The sequence below is a fragment of the Sturnus vulgaris genome, chromosome 27 (assembly GCF_052056855.1).
Source record: "Sturnus vulgaris isolate bStuVul1 chromosome 27, bStuVul1.hap1, whole genome shotgun sequence".
Lineage (NCBI taxonomy): Eukaryota > Metazoa > Chordata > Aves > Passeriformes > Sturnidae > Sturnus > Sturnus vulgaris.
Window position 1 is genome coordinate 3961115 of NC_142269.1, and position 20627 is coordinate 3981741.

General features: G+C 44.0%; 1 protein-coding gene across 1 annotated transcript in view; it reads right to left on the bottom strand.

The window, feature by feature from the left end:
- Positions 1-20627, bottom strand: part of NPEPPS (aminopeptidase puromycin sensitive) — a 59374-nt gene extending 38747 nt beyond the window's left edge. The window contains exons 1-4 of the mRNA XM_088179422.1: positions 20406-20627; positions 8538-8622; positions 3311-3388; positions 629-750 (exon numbers count right to left, since the gene is read on the bottom strand). Of these exons, the coding sequence (XP_088035548.1) occupies positions 629-750; positions 3311-3388; positions 8538-8622; positions 20406-20528 (408 nt within the window). The 5' untranslated portion in view covers positions 20529-20627. The remainder of the gene's footprint in view (positions 1-628; positions 751-3310; positions 3389-8537; positions 8623-20405) is intronic.

Genomic DNA, 20627 nt, shown 5'->3' on the forward strand with positions numbered 1-20627 from the left:
ATCATAGATTCTGTTTAGAAATGAAAATTAAAATGAAAATAAAAATAGAGAACTTAAATAAAAATTAAAAATTAAATGGAGAGGAAGAAGGAGGAAAAGGAAAAGGGAAAGGAAAAGGAAAAGGAAAAGGGGAAAAGGAAGAAAAGGGAAAAAGGAAGAGAAAGGAAAAGGAAAAGAAGGAGGAAAAGAAAGAGAGGAAGGAAAAAAGGAGAAAGAAGAGGAAGAAGAAAAAGAAGGAGGAAAAGGAAGAGAAAAGGAAGAGGAAAAGGAAAAGGAAGAGGGAAAAGAAGAAGAAGGAAAAGAAGAAGGAAAAGAAGAAGGAAAAGAAGAAGGAAAAGAAGAAGGAAAAGAAGAAGGAAAAGAAGAAGGAAAAGAAGAAGGAAAAGAAGAAGGAAAAGAAGAAGGAAAAGAAGGAGGAAAAGAAGAAGGAAAAGAAGAAGGAAAAGAAGAAGGAAAAGGAGAAGATCTTAATACGAAAACAAAAATAAAAACGAAAATAAAACCCAAAAATCCCGAATCCAAAGAAAATAACAAACACAAGAACAAGAAGCGAAATGAAAAATGAGACAGAAATAAAAAGGGAAGAAGAAGAAGAACCAGAATGGAAGTGGATAAAGCCCAAAGTGACCTCGAACTGTGTGACGGCGGCGTAGCGCGTGTCCCCGCTGGCCGTGCTGTATTTGCTGCGGTAAAATCCTTTCATCTTGTCATTGAGCTCCCCCACAAAGTCAATCTTCAGCGTCCCTGTGCCTGCAGGGAGAGCAAAACATAGAAATTTGGGGTGGGATTGAGGCCTGAAGAAAAGAAAGCCCAGGATTTGGGTTTGGGGAATAAATAAAATAAATCCCAGCATTTGGGTTTGGGGAATAAATAAAATAAACCCCAGGATTTGGGTTTGGGGAATAAATAAAATAAACCCCAGGATTTCCCACAGGAGGTTGGGGGTTTTTTGGGTTAGTTCCACCTTCCAATCTTCATCATCATCATCATCCCACAGGATCAAACATTCCATCTTCATCATCATCCTCATCATCTTCATCATCCCACAGGATCAAACATTCCATCTTCATCATCATCCTCATCATCATCATCATCCCACGGGATCAAACATTCCATCTTCATCATCATCCTCATCATCTTCATCATCCCACAGGATCAAACATTCCATCTTCATCATCATCATCTTCATCATCATCATCCCACGGGATCAAACATTCCATCATCATCATCATCATCATCATCTTCATCATCCCACAGGATCAAACATTCCATCATCATCATCTTCATCACCATCATCATCATCATCATCATCCCACAGGATCAAACATTCCATCATCATCTTCATCATCATCTTCATCATCATCCCACAGGATCAAACATTCCATCATCATCATCATCATCATCTTCATCATCATCCCACAGGATCAAACATTCCATCATCATCATCATCATCATCTTCATCATCATCCCACAGGATCAAACATTCCATCATCATCTTCATCTTCATCCCACAGGATCAAACATTCCATCATCATCATCATCATCATCTTCATCTTCATCCCACAGGATCAAACATTCCATCATCATCTTCATCTTCATCCCACAGGATCAAACATTCCATCTTCATCTTCATCTTCATCATCCCACGGGATCAAACATTCCACCATCATCATCATCTTCATCCTCCTCATCCTCACCCCAGGGATCAGCCATTCCCATCCTCATCCTCACCCCAGGGATCAGCCATTCCCATCCTCATCCTCACCCCAGGGATCAGCCATTCCATTCCATCCCATCCCCTCCCCATCCCTCAGATCGTTTTTCCAGCTGGGATGATCCCAGCCCTCCATTCCCAGACAAATGAGTTTCCCCAGAGCTCAGCTGAGACTCCCAGAGCTGGAGCAGCTGCACAACGATCCCAGAGTGGGCAGGGAGGAGAATCCTCTGCTGATCCCAAAATTCCCTGGGCTGATCCCTAAATTCCCTGGGCTGATCCCAAAATTCCCTGGGCTGATCCCAAAATTCCCTCTGCTGATCCCAAAATTCCCTCTGCTGATCCCAAAATTCCCTGGGCTGATCCCAAAATTCCCTGTGCTAATCCCAAAATTCCCTGGGCTGATCCCAAAATTCCCTGGGCTGATCCCAAAATTCACTCTGCTGATCCCAAAATTCCCTCTGCTGATCCCTAAATTCCCTGGGCTGATCCCTAAATTCCCTCTGCTGATCCCAAAATTCCCTGGGCTGATCCCAAAATTCCCTGGGCTGATCCCTAAATTCCCTGGGCTGATCCCAAAATTCCCTGTGCTAATCCCAAAGTTCCCTGTGGAAATTCCAAAGCTCCCTGTGATAATTCCAAAATTCCCTGTGATAATTCCAAACATCCCTGTGATAATTCCAAAGATTCCTGTGATAATTCCAAAGTTTCTTGTGGAAATTCCAAAGTTCTCTGTGCTAATCCCAAAGTTCCCTGTGGTAATTCCAGACTTCCCCGTGCTAATCCCAAAATTTTCTGTGCTAATTCCAAAATTCCCTGTGATAATCCCAAAGTTCTCTATGCTAGTTCCAAAATCCCCTGCATTAACTCCAAAGTTTCTTGTGGAAATTCCCAAGTTTCCTGTGCCCAGAGGAGAGGCAGGAATTGCAATCATTGCTCCAGGACTGGGGACAAAATTCCCCAAAAATCTGCAATTGCAGAGGGGCCACATCCCCAGGGCAGGAATTCCAGGGGGAGAAATTCCAGGGGGAGGAATTCCAAGGAAGAATTCCAGAGGAGGAATTCAAGGGGAAGGAATTCTAGGAGAAGAATTCCAGGGCAGGAATTCCAGGAGAAGAATTCCAGGGGGGGGAATTCCAGGGGGAGGAATTCCAGGAGAAGAATTCCAGGAGAGGAATTCCAGGGGGAGAAATTCCAGGAGAGGAATTCCAGGGGGAGAAATTCCAGGGGGAGAATTCCAGGATAAGAATTCCAGGAGAGGAATTCCAGGGGGAGAAATTCCAGGAGAGGAATTCCAGGGGGAGGAATTCCAGGGGAGGAATTCCAGGAGAAGAATTCCAGGGGGAGAAATTCCAGGAGAGGAATTCCAGGGGAGGAATTCCAGGGGAGAAATTCCAGGAGAAGAATTCTAGGGAGAGGAATTCCAGGGCAGGAATCCCAGGAGAAAAATTCCAGGGCAGGAATCCCAAGAGAGGAATTCCAGAGGGAGGAATTCCAGGGCAGGAATTCCAGAGGAGGAATTCCAGGAGAAGAATTCCAAGGAGGAATTCCAGGGTGAGAATTCCAGTCCCATTCCAGCCCCCCAAGGCCTCTCACCTTTCTGCAGGGTGCTGGGGAAGGACAGAGTGACCTTTTCATCCTCGTTTTGGTAGTTGAACCCCGTGGCATGAACCTCTGGAATGAGAGAAAAAAAATAAAATCAAAATTAAAATTAAAAATAAAATTAAAAATAAAAATAAAACATCACAGGGATCAGAACCAGCCTGGCAAGGGCTTTGTGCTCAAAACTCTTCAAATTCACCCCAAAGCAGCTGAGACCAACAAGGCAGGGTCAGTTCAGAGTGACTGAGGGGGAGGAACCACAGGAATATCCTGGTGCTGGGAATTCCACGGCAGGGAGAGCTCCTGCAGCAGCCAGGACTGAAAGCTGGGCTGAAAAAATCAAAAAAATCCAAATAGAAAACTCCAAAAATCCCCAAAGCTGCAGGAAAAATGGGATCTGGATGTTGTGGTGGGAATTCCACAGCAGGGAGAGCTCCTGCAGCAGCCAGGAGTGAAAGTTGGGCTGAAAAAATCAAAAAAATCCAACCAGAAAGCCCCAAAAAAACCCCAGAAAACCCCCAAAGCTGCAGGAAAAATGGGATCTGTGTCCTGGGAATGTTGTGGTGGGAATTCCACAAGAGGGAAAGTTCCTGCAGCAGCCAGGAGTGAAAGCTGGGCTGAAAAAATAAAAAAAAAAAACAAACAAAACCCCCAAATCTGCAGGAAAAATGGGATCTGGATGTTGTGGTGGGAATTTTACAGCAGGGAAAGCTCCTGCAGCAGCCAGGAGTGAAAGTTGGGCTGAAAAATATAAAAATCCAAATAGAAAACTCCAAAAAAATCCCTAAAAAACCCCAAATCTGCAGGAAAAATGGGATCTGGATGTTGTGGCAGGAATTCCAAGGCAGGGAAAGTTTTCTGCAGAACCCAAGAGTGAAAGTTGGGCTGAAAAACTCAAAAAATCCAACCAGAAAACACCAAAAAAACCCCAAAAAAACCCCAAAGCTGCAGGAAAAATGGGATCTGGGATTTATTTACTTAATTTGTGGCTTTGAAAAATCTCATTAATCTCCACAGCAAAGGAGGTGAGGGTGGGGTTTTTGCTTGGATTGAACCACAGAATAAATTCGATTTGATTTCAGAAATTTTATTTTTTATTTTTTAATATAAAATTTTTTAATTTTTAAATTTTTTAATTTGATTTCTCAGGAGCAGGGCCCTGCATTGGGGTTGCTGAGATAAAACCAGCCCAAAACTGAAATATTTTGGTTTTTTACATAGCACAGGAATTCTTTGTGGGTGACAAAAATCCAAAGTGGGAACCTGCAGCTTTTTCCTTTTCCTGATCCATCAAATCCTGCCTGGGTCGTGGGGATCTGTTCTCCTTCAGCCAAAAAAAAAAAAAAAATTAAAAATTAAAAAATAAAAGAATCTGGAATAACCAACTCTGCGAGCCCTGACACAAACGATTCTTTTTTTTTTTTTTTTTTTTTTTTTTCATCCCAAAACAAAAACCTGTCACTCGTGGGAGGCCTTAAATGACAAAAAGTGCTGTGAAATGTTAATTTTAAAGTCACACAAGTTCTCGTTTTCCATGCTCAGGTATCAGTGCAAGGCTTGGGTTTCAGTTGCAGGGTGTTCCAAACTGACACAGGGGAAAAAAATGGAAATGTGATTTTTTTTTAATTTTTTGTTTTTTGGGGTTTTTTTTGTTTTTTTTTTGTTTGAATTGTGATGAAATTCTCGGTTCTGTTTATTCTGGAGCTGTGGGAATTCCTGCTTTAAACTTGAGTTAATTCCAACTCTGCTCCAATGCAGGAGTTGCAGGAATGAAATTGGATTTAAGTGCAGGTTTTACAGAGCTCTGCTCGGTGTTTAATCTGATTTAATCACCGGGCTGGGCTGCAGAACGCTGAAAAAAAAAACCAAAAACAAACAAAAAACACAATGAAGAAATAAATTACAGGGGGAGGAAATAAAAAAAATTTAAAAAAAAAATCCCTTCAGGATTAATTTGAGGCTCTCCTCAAGTTCCAAGATTTTTCAAAAGCAGCTGCAGCAGGGATTGGGTTGGGCACTGAGGAGAAACCCAAACAAAGAGAAAAATTTGGAATTTTTCTGCTTTTTAAAACCGAGGATGGTGAGGCAGAAAATGAGAGAGGAGAGGAGAAATGAGGTGGGAAATGAAGATTTAAAGGGGGGATTTGTGTCCCAGCATTGGATTTTGATCCCTGAGAGGATCACCCTGCCCAGGTGGGGCTGGACACCTGTTGGCAATTTATTAATTTATTAATTATTTATTAATTTATTAATTCATTCCTCCAGGAGGAATCCTGCTGGCCCAGAGGTTCACTGAGCACAGGAATGCAGCAATAAGGATTTCAAACATCACAAAAACAAAGCATGAAACATTTTTAATTTTTTTTTCCTTTTTTTTTCCTTTTTTTTCCTTTTTTTTCCTTTTTTTTCCTTTTTTTTTTTCCTTTTTTTCCTTTTTTTTGGGGTTTTTTTTTTCCAGTTTTTAATGGCAAAGAATTCAGAATTTCAGAATTCCTGAAACACAGGAATGTGCCTGGTGTGCAGCTCCTGCCAAAGGCTCACCATGGAAATTCAATTTTCTCCTCCTCTCTCAGTTGGGAGCATCTCTATAAATGCGTTTAAATTTTAGTTTTTTGCTTTGGAAGTTTTAAACTTTTAAACCCCCCCAAAAAAAATCACAGAGGTGAAAATGAAAGCCCTGAAACCATCAGGGTTTTCTACAACTCAAAGCAGCTCCTTTAAAAACAAAAAAAAAACAAAAAAAAAAAGTAAAAATCAAACCCCAAAACAACAGGACATAAAGCAAAAATTCCAAATTAATTTTTCCCTTTTTTTTTTTTTAAATTTCTTTTTTTTTTTTTTCATTTTGGTTTTGTTGAAACTTCTTATTCAGTGCCAATAATTTCATCCACAGCAACAGCACCAAGGAAAAAACCATCAACAATATTTTTTTGTTAAAAGCTCCTGGAGAAAAAAAAAAAAAAGCCCCAGTGTGGAGTTTTGGCACTGCAAGGTTGCAAATAAATCACTTGAACATTAGAGAACAGCCTGGGCTGATTTGCAGCAGAAAAATAAAAATAAAAAGTTGCTGGTGGTGGTTCTGGGGATTTGGGAGGAAAAAAAATTATTTTTAATTTTTTTAAATTTTTTTTTGTCATGGAGAAAAAATTAAAATAAACGAGGAAATGAAAAATAAAGGGTGAAAAGAAGATCTGTTAGCACTGAAATCAGAAAAAAAACCACATAAAATATTTTAAATATTGAAGTTAGAAGTGGCAGCACCTCAAATCCTACAGCAGCATTTGGAATAAAAATCACAATTCCTGAATTTTCACAAATCCCAAAGAGCTGCTGGGATTTCCAGGGGAAGCTGCAAAACCCTCCAGGAACCCCTGGGTTGGGAAAAGTTCCCAGGAAATTCCCAAATTCCAGCAGGATTTCCCAGCTGCTCCAAAATTCCTTCACAAGGCCTGAGGATCAAACTCAAACACATCCAGAAATCCCAAAATTCCAAAAGTCCCAAAATTCCAAAAGTCCCAAAATTCCAGAAATCCCAAAATTCCAGAAATCCCAAAATTCTCAAAGTCCCAAAATTCCCAAAGTCCCAAAATTCCAGAAATCCCAAAATTCCAAAAGTCCCAAAATTCTCAAAGTCCCAAAATCCTCAAAGTCCCAAAATTCTCCAAATCCCAAAATTCTCAAAGTCCCAAAATTCCAAAAGTCCCAAAATTCCAGAAATCCCAAAATTCTCAAAGTCCCAAAATTCTCCAAGTCCCAAAATTCCAGAAATCCCAAAATTCCAGAAATCCCAAAATTCCAGAAATCCCAAAATTGTCAAAGTCCCAAAATTCTCAAAATCCAAAAATTCTAAAAATCCAAAAATGCAAGAATGCAAATGTCCCAAAAAAATTTTTAAAAATGCAAGATTCCAAGATATGTCCCAAAAAATTAAAAAAAAAAAAATGCAAGAATGCAAGAAATGTCCCCAAAAAATAAAAAAATAAAAAAAAAAAAAAAAGCAAGAATGGAAGAATCCAAAAGTCCCCAAAAAATTTCAAAAAAAATTTGCAAGAATGCAAATGTCCCCAAAAAATTTAAAAAAAAAAAAAATGCAAGAATCCAAGAATGCAAGAATCCAAATGCCCCAAAAATATTTCAAAAAATCCAAGAATGCAAGAATGCAAATGTCCCAAATAATAATAATAATTTTTAAAAATTCCAAAATTCTGAAAATCCAAAATTCCAAACCATCCAAAAATGCAAAAACCTCTCAAGTCCAACCATCCAAAATCATCCCTGACAAGGCCAGGACTGCTCTGCTCACCCTGAGCTTTTCTTTTCTTTCCACACCTCCCTCATTTCATGAATGAGCTGCCAAATCTCCTTTTTTTTTTATTATTTTTATTTTAATTTTTTTGTGTGTGTTTGCTAATCCCCTCTAAATATAAATTGGGCAAATCAAGGAGTGCAGCTGAGTGTTCCAAATTTTTCCAGGAGCTTGGATTCCTTTTCCTGAGGCAGATCCTGTTCTCCTGCACACAATCACCTTGATCCAAAAATCAGAAAATCCTCTCAAATGCCACAATTTAAGGAATTTCTTCACCACAACACAATTTAAGGAATTTCTTCACTACAACACAATTTAAGGATTTTTTTTACCACACAAACTGAAGGAATTTCTTCACCAAAAAAAAAAAAAAGCTCAAGGAATTTCTTCACTGATGTAATTTTTTTTTTTTACCATAACACAACTGGATGAATTTCTTCACCATTAACACAATTCAAGGAATTTCTTTATCACAACAAACTGAATTAATTTCTTCACCACAACTCAACTCAAGGAATTTCTTTATCATAACAAACTCAAGGAATTTCTTTGCCACAACAAACTGAATTAATTTCTTCACCAGAACTCAACTCAAGGAATTTCTTTATCACAACAAACTGAATTAATTTCTTCACCATAACACAGCTCAAAGAATTTTTTTACCATAACCCAACTGAACTCATTTCTTCACTGAAGGAATTTCTTCACCATAACTCAACTGGATGAATTTCCTCACTGAAGGAATTTTTTTTTCCCATAACCCAGCTGGCAGTGACCAGACCAGCACGGAACCAAGATAAGGAATTCTGTGCTTCCAGGGGCAGGGCTGAGCTTATCAAAGCATGCCATGATTTTGTTGTCAGAGCTGCTGGAGCAGTTCCCAGGGGCAGAAATGAAAGCAGGAAAGGCTCCTACCTTCATCTCCCTCGGGGGCATAGGAGGCCGTGATGATGTCGATGTCAGCACAGTTCATCACGATCTGGTTGGTGGCATTCTTCACCTGCAACACAAACCCCATCAGCATCAGCAAGAAAGGGACAATTCCCACCTCTCATCCAGCCAGAAAAGAGAATTCCCACCTCTCATCCAGCCAGAAAGGAGAATTCCCACCTCTCATGCAGCCAGAAAGGCAGAATTCCCACCTCTCATCCAGCCAGAAAGGAGAATTCCCACCTCTCACCCAGCCAGAAAGGAGAATTCCCACCTCTCACCCAGCCAGAAAGGAGAATTCCCACCTCTCATCCAGTTAAAAAGGAGAATTCCCACCACTCACCCAGCCAGAAAGGAGAATTCCCACCTCTCATCCAGTTAAAATGGAGAATTCCCACCTCTCACCCAGCCAGAAAGGAGAATTCCCACCTCTCACCCAGCTAGAAAGCAGCAGCAGCTGTTGGAAGGAGGATTGGGATGGGGAAGGAGGATTGGGATGGGGAAGGAGGATTGGGGGGGTGAAGGAGGATTGGGATGGGGAAGGAGGATTGGGATGGTGTGTGGGACACATATTGAAAAAGTAAGAAAATTACAGCCTGAAAAATATTCCAGGCTGGAACTTCTCAGCTCTGTTCCCAGCCCATGAGCTGGCCCAGCTCAAGGCCAGGGAGAATTTCTCCCAGGGTGATAATTTAGTCAAAATTTAAAAAAAATTAATAACAAAATCAAACACGTGTTGTGGTGTGTGCCCAGGCCCTGGCCATGGGGTGTCTTCTCTCTGACCCAATCTCCTTTTCTCTGCTCTGGCAGTTGCAGTCCTGCTATAAAACCAAGAGTGTTCCTGAATAAACTCGGCTCTTCCTTCCTGTCATGAAACTCGACCGTGGAGCTGTGCATCTTATTCCTGCCTCACTTAAAGGGTTAAAACCCCTTCCCACGGCTACCACGGTGAAGGAGAATTGGGGGGGTGAAGGAGGAGGAGGAGGATTGGGATGGGGAAGGAGGAGGAGGAGGAAGAGGTGAAGGAGGATTGGGGAGGTAAAGGAGGAGGAGAAGGATTGGGATGGGGAAGGAGAAGGAGAATTGGGATGGTAAAGGAGGAGGAGGAGGATTGGGGGGGTAAAGGAGGAGGAAGAGGAGGAGGTGGAGGAGGAGGAGGAGGAGGAGGAGGAGGTTCTGCAGTGCTGTGAGCTGTGCCCAGTCACTGTCTCCAGTGGGAATGACAGAACGCTGGGTAACAAACAGGGCTGAAGAGTCACCAATGGGGACCCTGTGCAGTCCTGGCACCCCAAACCCAATCCAGGGGACCCTGTGCAGTCCTGGCACCCCAAACCCAATCCAGGGGAGCCCTGTGCAGCCCTGGCACCCCAAACCCAATCCGGGGGAGCCCTGTGCAGCCCTGGCACCCCAAACCCAATCCGGGGGAGCCCTGTGCAGTTCTGGCACCCCAAACCCAACCCAGGAGAGCCCTGTGCAGTTCTGGCACCCCAAACCCAACCCAGGAGAGCCCTGTGCAGTTCTGGCACCCCAAACCCAATCCAGGGGAGCCCTGTGCAGCCCTGGCACCCCAAACCCAATCCGGGGGAGCCCTGTGCAGCCCTGGCACCCCAAACCCAATCCGGGGGAGCCCTGTGCAGTTCTGGCACCCCAAACCCAACCCAGGAGAGCCCTGTGCAGTTCTGGCACCCCAAACCCAATCCAGGGGAGCCCTGTGCAGTTCTGGCACCCCAAACCCAACCCAGGGGAGCCCTGTGCAGTTCTGGCACCCCAAACCCAATCCAGGGGAGCCCTGTGCAGTTCTGGCACCCCAAACCCAATCCAGGGGAGCCCTGTGCAGGCCTGGCACCCCAAACCCAATCCAGGGGAGCCCTGTGCAGTTCTGGCACCCCAAACCCAACCCAGGGGAGCCCTGTGCAGGCCTGGCACCCCAAACCCAATCCAGGGGAGCCCTGTGCAGTTCTGGCACCCCAAACCCAATCCAGGGGAGCCCTGTGCAGTTCTGGCACCCCAAACCCAACCCAAACACCCCCTGAGCCCCATCAGCCTCCTGTGGGGCTTTGGGAGGACATGACCAACACAAGCTCTGTGTGTGCTCCACGCTCCCAGAGCTCACACAAAACATCTGCCAGGAGATTTTTCCTTCCCCTTTTCCTGGCAGCTTCCCTGCTGCCAGCTCTTGGCTCCAAACTCTTTGCTTTATTTCCCCAGTGCCAGCTCCCAGCCTAGGAATAAACCGTGGGGCTGTGCCAGTTCTCAGTTTGAATGAGACAGCCTGAATACAGAAGAATTCAAATTAAATAGAAATTAATTACAAAGGGGGAAAATATTTGGGATTAAAACCAGAGAGTTAGGCAGAAATTTATGGCTGGAATTACCAGAATGATCAGGCTGGATCAAGTTAGGAATCCTGCTTGTCCAGGATGGGATTTCTAGCAGGAACTTAAATAAAGGAGCACAAATTTCTGTAAAATCCAACCAGATTTAACACGAATAAACTTCCTTTTTTTTTTTAATTTTTTTCCCCACTATTATAACCTTAAAAGGTTATCATTCCAGGGATCCAGGTGTGAACTGGGAAGCTGCAGCTCTGGGATGTGAGCACAGGAAGGACAAGGAGAGAGTCCAGAGGAGAGCAAAGGCTGAGCAGAGGGATGGGGCAGCTCTGCTGGGAGGAAAAGCTGGAAAAAATGGGATTGTGCAGAAGAGAAGGTTTGGGGGTTAACTGGGTTTAAGGTCTCCCAGTACCTGAAAGGAACCAGGAAGGAAAATGGAATGAATTTCCAAGGGTCTGGAGTGCCAGGAAAAGAGAGAGAATGAATTTCCAAGGGGCTGGAAAAAGGGGAGAGTGAATTTCCAAGGGACTGGAAAAGGGGGAGAATGAATTTCCAAGGACCTGGAAAAAGGGGGGGAATGAATTTCCAAGGGACTGGAAAAGGGGGGGAATGAATTTCCAAGGACCTGGAAAAAGGGGGGGAATGAATTTCCAAGGACCTGGAAAAGGGAGAGAATGAATTTCCAAGGACCTGGAAAAGGGGGAGAATGAATTTCCCAGGGCCTGGAGTGTCAGGATAAAGGGGGAAATTAATTTCCAAGGGCCTGGAGTGCCAGGATAAAGGGGGAAATTAATTTCCAAGGGCCTGGAGTGCCAGGATAAAGGGGGAAATTAATTTCCAAGGGCCTAGAAAAGGGGGAGAATGAATTTCCAAGGGCCTGGAATGTCAAGAAAAGGGGGAGAATGAATTTCCAAGGGGCTGGAAAAAGGGGAGAATGAATTTCCCAGGGGCTGGAGTGTCAGGATAAAGGGGAAGGGGTTGAAACTGCCAGAGGATGAGGTTGGATGGGAATCAAGGATGGATCCTTCCCTGGGAGGGATTTCCCACTGAAGCTGTGCCTGCCCCTGGACCCCTGGAACTTTCCATTTGGGCACCTTGGGACTGGGAGGGACTGGGAGAGACTGGGAGGGGACTGGGAGGGGATTGGAAGGAACTGGGAGGGGACTGGGAGGGATTGGATGGGACTGGAGGGAACTGGGAGGGGATTGGAAGGAACTGGGAGGGGACTGGGAGGAACTGGGAGGGACTGGGAGGGGACTGGGAGGGGACTGGGAGTCCCTTCCATCCCAAATTCCATCATCCCAAAGCTCTGGGCATGCTCAGGCCAGCTCACCCATCTTTATTTTATTTTATTTTATTTTTATTTTATTTTAATTTTATTTTATTTATAAAGTCCCCCTGCCAGCAGGGACCTGGGAATAAATAACCCAGCAATGATTCCAGCTGGGACAGAAAAACCAAAATTTGAGGAAATTTGTGGCTAAAAGAGGATTTCAGGAATGAAAATTTGGGATTTCAGAGCTGTCCCTAAGGATGCTCCATCCATTCCTCATGCACGTTCAGCCCAGACCTCTCTGACCTCATAAAAATCCCTGCAATTATGGAATTGTTGAATTAAGAAATATCGTGTAAATAATAAATAATTCCTGATGGAATTCAAAGCAAATTAATTTTAATTAATAAACCCAACCTGACTGTGAAAATGTTTTTGCTAAGAACTTAGAATAAATCTAACAGCTGAGGTGGCACAGGGAAAATTTTGATTTTTCCAGGGAAGATTTACAACCCAAAATTCACTTTTTTTTTTTTTTTCCTCAACTGATTACATAAAACTGAAAAATTAAAACTCCCCACTAAACCCCCAAAAAATCAAAGCTCAACATTTTTTACCACAATCCTGGAGTTTGGGAGTTTTTCTAGAAAAAAAAAAAAAAAAAAATCAGGATGAGAAAATCTTTTTATAAATGTCTGGAGATCTTTATTCAATTTATAAATCCAAATCTGCCTGGATTTGGAGCTGTCCAAATTGCAAACAATGTGAATTTAACAATGGGCTTGATCTCTAAAAAAACAATTTTTTTCCAACACACAACTTTCAGTGCAGCACTGAGCCTGCAAAATAAAAAAAAATTGAGGTTTAAGAAGAAAAAATCCAAAGGCTCCTTAAACAGGCAATTATCTGGTTTTAGATTTTTTTTTTTTCTTTACTTTCTGCCAATATCAAGTTTTATGAGAGGGCAGCAGAGTAGAAAATATCTGAAAGGAGCCAGGAGGGTAAAAAAAAAAAAAAATGTTCATTTTCTAACTATCCCCCCCCAAAAAAAAAAAAGGTAAAATTCAATGTACAGGCAGAAATTCTGGATAGAGATCTCACAAAAAAAGGGGTGAAATTCACTGTACAGGCAGAAATTCTGGCTGGAAATCTCCCTAAAAAAAAAGATAAAATTCACTGTACAGGCAGGAATTCTGGCTGGAAATCTCCCTAAAATAAAAAGTTAAAATTCACTGTACAGGAGCCTGTAGATCTCAGCTCTTTGTGAGACTCTGAGAATTGATTTCAGAGGGGAAAATCAAATTTTCCCGTTGTCACCTCCCAGCTGGAGCCTCCTCCCTACGAGGTGCAGCCACAAACAGCTCAAAAATGAATTTATTTCTTTTTATCCCACGTTCTGCAAGGCTGATATGCTGTGAAAACAGTGATTTTTATGTATTAAATACCCAAAAAAAAGAAAAAAAAAGCAGATTTTTGCAGAAAGTATAAGCAGTGAGCAAAGGGGAGGTGTGGGGTTGTCACCCTGCTTCAAATCGCTGTATATAGAATAAAAATAAATATAATAAATGGAGTTTTCAGCAAGGAAAGGTTAATTGAGAGAAGCACAGCTCAGGAATGAGGTGGGCAAAGAGGAATTATCTGGAATTTAGGATTGGAAACTCCTGGTTTTGGATAAATTCAATTGAATATTGAATTCATCAAAATTCAAAAACCACGAGCAAGGAATGGGAAAATTCATCCAGCAAGAGAAAAACAGCTGAAATCCCCTCAAAAAAAAAAAAAAAACAAAAAAAAAACTTGAATATTTGATGGAAGAAAAGCTAAAAATGTCAATTATTTGGTTGTGCCAAACACGAGCTGAAGGTGCTGGAAAAGCTCTTGGTGCTCAAAGCAGGCAAAGATTCCATGAAAAATATTTTTTTTAAGATATTAAAAACCAGGGATTTGAAACACCAAAAAAAAAAAAAAAAAAAAAAAAATCCTGAAATAAAAGATCCAAAGGGATGTCCTGAAGCCAAAAATTAATTCTCCAGAGCCAAGATAATTCCAATTTTATCACGTGGGAGTTTTTTTTGGTTGTTTTTTTTTTCTAAAAGCAGCACTACAACAACTGTGTGTGTGTTTTTAGTAATTTTCTCTCTAAAAATAGACACCTAAATTTACTCCAGTTTTATATTCCAGGGTGTGTTCTTTTGTAAGAATTTCAAACCTTCAACGAGGAGATTTATTAAATTGTAAAATCTTTTTAACAAATTCCAAGGGTTGAGGAATTCAATATTAATAATTCCAGGATTAATTGGGGTAAATTCTCTTCGTTCCAAAGCAAATCCACACAAATTCACAGGGAGGAGAAAAGAAATCAATTTTGTGATCCAAACCCAGCCCAGCTTTAGGGGGGAAAAAGGTCAAAATTCTGGGGTTGAAGGAGCATTTTTTGGGGAAATAAATTGTAAAAATTCTGGGGTTGAAGGAGCTTTTTTTGGGAGGGAAAAGGGTAAAAATTATGGGGTTGAAGGAGCTTTTTTGGGGAAATAAATTGTCAAAGTGATGGGGTTGAAGGTGCTTTTTTGGGAGGAAAAAGGGTAAAAATTATGAGGTTGAAGGAGCTTTTTTGGGGGGTAGAAGGGTCAAAATTCTGGGGTTGAAGGAGCCTTTTTGGGAGGGAAAAGGGTAAAAATTCTGGGGTTGAAGGAGCTTTTTTGGGAGGGAAAAGGGTAAAAATTCTGGGGTTGAAGGAGCTTTTTTGGGAGGGAAAAAGGGTAAAAACTATGGAGCTGAAGGAGCTTTTTTGGGAGAGGAGAACTGTTAAAAGTATGGGGCTGGAGGAGGCTTTTTTGGGAGGGAAAAGGATAAAAATTATGAGGTTGAAGGAGCCTTTTTGGGGTGGTAGAAGGGTAAAAATTCTGGGGCTGAAGGAGCTTTTATGGGAGGGGGGAAACGAGTAAAAATTATGAGGCTGAAGGAACATTTTTGGGGGAAAAGGGTCAAAATTCTGGGGCTGAAGGAGCTTTTTTGGGAGGGAAAAATGATTAAAAAATCTGATTTTTGAGCTGCTGACAGCAGGAGAGCCCTGAGGTTCTGCCCAGCCCTTTAACTCTCCACTCCAGCTTTCATTTCCCATGCTGAAAATACAAATTCCAACGCTGAACACCAGAGGATTTATCCTGGACCAATTCTCCTCAGTGTCCAGGAACACAAATTCTCCACCCAGAGAGCTGCACTGGGCCAGGATTGCAAACCCCAGAGTGTCACAATTAATTTTTAACCAGCAGGATCACTCCATACATTCCTTAGGCCAGCAGATATTGCATCATTAACTAACCTAGAAAAAAAAAAAAAAACAGTTCAATATCTCGAAATATTGCCGAGATGCATTCGAGGCACTGCAGCAGGGATTTGAAAAGGTTCAGGTTGGAAATTTTTTTCTCACATAAAAGTTTTTCTATGAGCTCGGTGGAGTTTAAAGGCAGGGATGTGAATGAAATCCAAGCAAAGGAATTTTCTGGGCAGGAAAAAAAAAACAAAAAACAAAAAAAAAAAAAACACCTGGAAATTGGGAGGCAACCCTGCCCCTCATCACAGGTGGGTTAAAAATTTGGATTTGAAAGTCTAAAGCTGGAGGAAGCTTTGGGTTTTTTTGGTTTTTTGGTTTTTTTTTTCTGTTGGCAACACCAAGGCCACACATCCCCTCTTTGTTCCAGCTCTCCTAGTAGCCAAAAAAAAAATGGAAAAAAAAAAAAATTAAAAAAATCATAATAATAAGTTTGACCCAAACACTGAGTAATGCAAATGCCCTGTGCTGATAAGCAAGGCTGGAATAATTAAAGCTCCAAGTAAGAGAGGAATAAAATAAAAATAAACCATTTCCACCCCACAATCTTAATTGTGCTGGTGGAGAAGCATCCCCACACCCTCAACAAATCAAATTAAAATGTTGGGAGATGACACAAGTGGCAGAACAATCACACGAGTGTGACAGGAGATGCTGTTCCAGCTCAGCCTGGGACCAGGCTTCCTTGGGAAATAGTTCATTTAAGGTTTCATTTTATTATTTTTTTTTAATTTTTTTTTTTTTTTGGAGGGGGAGTTTTCAGCTGTGATAAATGGGAATTATGTCCTGTCAGTTGATGTCATTGTTACACAACTGAGAGGACTTCAAAAAAAGTATTCGTGTGGATGTAAATTATATTATGGGAAAATCTGGAATAACCAGATTTTAATGGATGGGTTATTACCAGAGCCTGGGGAAGAACAGCTTCAAACTCCAAAATGAGTTTTTTTGGGAAGGAAAAGGGTAAAAATTATGGAGCTGAAGGAGCTTTTTTGGGAGGGGAAAAAGGTAAAAATTATGGGGGTGAAGGAGCCTTTTTGGGGTGGTAGAAGGGTAAAAATTATGGGGGTGAAAGAAACTTTTTGGGAGGGAAAAGGGTAAAAATTCTGAGGCTGAAGGAGCTTCTTTGGGAGGGAAAAATGATAAAAAAAATCTGCTTTTTGAGCTGATGACAGCAGGAGAGCCCTGAGGTGCTGCCCAGCCCTTTAACCTCCACTCCAGGTTTCCATCCCAGCCTCAGGAATTCTGGGGCTGAAGGAGCTTTTTTGGGAGGAAAAAAGGTAAAAATTCTGGGGCTGAAGGAACTTTTTTGGGAGGGAAATGGGTAAAAATTATGAGGTTGAAGGAGCCTTTTTGGGGTGATAGAAGGGTAAAAATTATGGGGGTGAAGGAGCTTTTATGGGAGGGGGGAAAAGAATGAAAATTATGGAGCTGAAGGAGGTTTTTTTGGGGGGAAAAAAGTAAAAATTCTGGAGCTGAAGGAGCTTTTTTGGAGGGGTAGAAAGTCAAAAAGAGCTGTGAAATTCAACTTGTGAAAATTTCAGGATCATTCCTTTATCCAGAGGGAACAATTCCCTGAGTTGGAAACAAACCACAAACAGGTCCCACTCCTTTTTCCTGCTTTTGAAATCTGCTGCCACCTTTTATTATCTTTTGCATCACCAGAGGTTTTTTTATCCTCTGCAGATTATCTGGAGTTGCCATGCAAGTGGCAACATTTATTATTGGGGCATCAAGTGTTTCTGGTTATTTATAGGTCCTAAAGCCAACACAAGTGTCCTGCCCCAAAGCCAAGACTGGGATATTTTTTTTTTTTTTTTTTTTTTTTTTTTTAGGGCTTGAAAGCCCCAAATTCTTCACAGAGGGTTGCAAATCCTATTATTGGAGTGAGTAGGAACGATCAAGTGTTTATTTGTAATACCTTAACTAAACACCACAGCCTGCACTAATTCCACTCTGCCCTTAAAGATGCCAAATAAAAAAGCAAACAAAGCACTTTGGAGGCTCTGGAAACTTTTTTTTTCTTGGTTTTTGTGGGTTTGTTTTTTGTTTTTTTTTTTTGGTGCCAAAACCTGTGGGTCAGAAAGCATCACTGCAGAGGAGCTGGCAATTATTGTTGATGGGTATTTAAAAAAAAAAATTTAAAAAACCAAAAAACCAACAGCTGGATCTTCGAGAGGAGGCAGCATGAGTATTTTCCCCACCCAAAAATCCAAAATTTTGTGTTTTAACATAAATCCACTTTTGCCTTGATGAGTTTACAAAGCTCCCAGGGGGTGCTGGAAACAGGAAAAATCTCAGGTGAGCTCAGGTTCAGGTAGAAAAGGCCAACAAGGTCCTTAACTGAAGTAATTTGACCCCAAAAGCACCCAAATGTCTTCTTTTCTAGACCAGCTCAATAAAAACTTGCTGATAGTGATTATTTTTTTGGCACAGAAAGCACCCTGTGGGTGAGCTGCTTGTTCCTCTCCCCATCAAGGTGCAGAGCAGCTCCCCTCGAATTTTCTGGGATTTCTCCGTGCTCTTGGCAGCTCCAGGAAACTTTTGCAGATTCCCAGCCCTGCTCAGGCAGGTGAATTCACCCCTGATCCACTTCCAGGCTCCTCCTTCAGTTCAGGGTGTTAAAAGTTATCCAAAATAAAGATACATTCTTTAGATCTGTTTCAAAAAAAACCCTCGCCCTCTGGGGTTTGGTTGTTGGGGTTTTTTTTTTTTCCCTCCTCTCTCCTGTGGGAACATCAGAGCAGCTCTCCAGGATATGAACAAGAGGGGTTTTTTTTAAATTTTTTTTCCACAGCCTGGAACCTGTGGGGTCACCGCTTTTCCCTCGGCCCGTGCTGAGGTGGCGTTGGGGAAGCTCAGGATTCCAAACCTGCAGGTGGAACCCACCTGAACACAGCAGGAAATCCAAAATCCCTGCCCAAGGAATAAAACCTGCAAAGCAGCCAGAGAAGTTCCCAAAGCTGCTGCTCACCGCTCCTCTCCTCACCGCTGGCTTAAAAAGCCATTTAAAAAGCCACTGCTCCCCTCCCCCCGAGTGTTATTTTTAACCTGGATGATTTCAGTGATCCCATTTACAGCCCCACAGCTCTAACAGGGCCGGGGAGCAGCGACTCGGCTGCGAGGACGGGAATAAGTGGTTGGGATTAAGGTGGAAGAGATCGGGAATTTCCTCAAATCCCAAAAGGCACCAAGAGCAGCCCCCGAGGTTGGAACCAAACCCCAGAGCCGGGATCAAATCCGCGAGGAGATTTAAGATTTCAATATTTCTGTCACATGACACAAAGTTCCTCGCCTCTGGTTGGGTTCCCGCAGGTCCCCAAAGTCACAAGATTCCCCATCATCCCCAGCCTTGGACACTCCCCAGGGAAGAACTCGCCCTCTTCTCTACCTGTGCTTCACATCCTGCAGGTTTTATTGCCTCCCTGCATTTATTACCTCGCTTTAAAACAAGGTTGAACCACCCCTTCATCACAGCCAGGCTTAGATCTGCTCACATCTCAAGACTTAAAATCTCCCTCAATTTTTTTTTTTTTTTAAGCTCTCTGTGCGACCATCTAATTTTCGGGCGGCGGGGGGAAAAAAACCCAACAAATCAACCAGTTATCCCTTTATAATTCTGTACCTATCTCTACTCGCAAGTGGGAAAAAAAAAAAAAAAAAAAAAAAAAAAGACGTGAAAGCAAATTCGGGAAATCTTGGCAGAGCAGCCAATGAGAATGACTGAGAGAGACTTGAAGGATTTCACAGAACTGGTTCCGGCTCTGAAGCACGAGCACGGCGAGGAGGATTTTTCTCGCCTTGCAGAAAAACGCGGCGTTTGTGCTCCGCAAACCTTTTCCCCCGGCCGCTTATCCCCAGCCTCTCTCCTCCCAGCTCTCCATGACACCGAGGCCTACCCGGAGCCAGCCACACCGGGGGGGACTTCTCCTTTCACCGCTGCTTTGGCTTTTCCAGTAAAATCCCGAGCACATCCCCAGGCCCGCACGGAGGGCAGGGCAGCACTGGGGACGGCGGGTGGGCATCCCTGGGGGTACCGGGGATCCCGGCCGGGCACATCCCGGGGATCCCGCATCCCGGCCCGGGCCAGCGCTGCCCCGGGAGGAGCCGCAGCGGGGCTGGGCGGGGCTCCCCCCTCAGCCAAGCCGGGTTTAGGGGGTCCCGGAGGGGTTTTGGAGCGGGGGGGGGGGGGGGAGTGTGTTTCTATCGTGAATGGAAATAAAAGGAGGAGGCGCGGGGGGAGCCCTGAGGGGCCTCCCTGCACCTGCCCGGCCGGGCCCTGGCGCTGAGCGCGGGGGGAATGGGGGGAGCGGAGAGAGAGGGGGGACCCTCACGGCACAACTGGGGAGGGGGCGAGGGGTCCCCTGAAGGGGGGAGAACACGCTCGGGGGGTGGGGAAGGGGATTGAGGGATCCCCTGAGGGGGAAACACCCTCGGGGCTGAAGAGGGGATTGAGGGGTCCCCTGAGGGGAGAAAACACCCTCAGGGGACCCCTCAATCCGCTCCCAACCCCCTGAGGGGATTGAGGGGTCCCCTAAAGGAGGAAAACACCCTCAGGGGTGAGGAGGGGATTGAGGGGTCCCCTGAAGGCGGAATACACCCTCGGGGGTGAGGAGGGGATTGTGAGGTCCCCCGAGGGGATTGAGGGGTCTCCCTGAGGGTGGGAAACACCCTCAGGGGTGAAGAGGGGATTGAGGGGTCCCCTGAAGGAGGAAAACACCCTCGGGGGTGAGGAGGGGATCGAGGGTTCCTATGAGGGGGGAAAGGGGTGGGGAGAGGATTGAGGGGTTCCATGAAGAGACTGAGGGGTCCCCTCGGGGGGAGGCGCGGGCTGGCGGGACCCCTTGGGGGCGGGGCGGGAGGAGGAGGATGAGGAAGGGGAGGATGAGGAGGAAGAAGGGGGAGAGGGGCCCTACCTGCACGGCGGCCTCCAGCTTGCCCTCGAAGGTGAAGTCGATGAGGTCCGGCTTGAGGCAGAGCCCATAGTTGAGGGGGCACACGTCGGCGGGCAGCCGCTCGAACGGCCGCTTCTCCGGCATGGCGGGAGCGCGGGGGGTGCGGGGCTGCGCCCCCCCCGGCGGGGCGGCGGCGGCGGCGGGGGGGCGGGGGAGGGAGGGAGGGGGGGGCGGGGGGCGGCG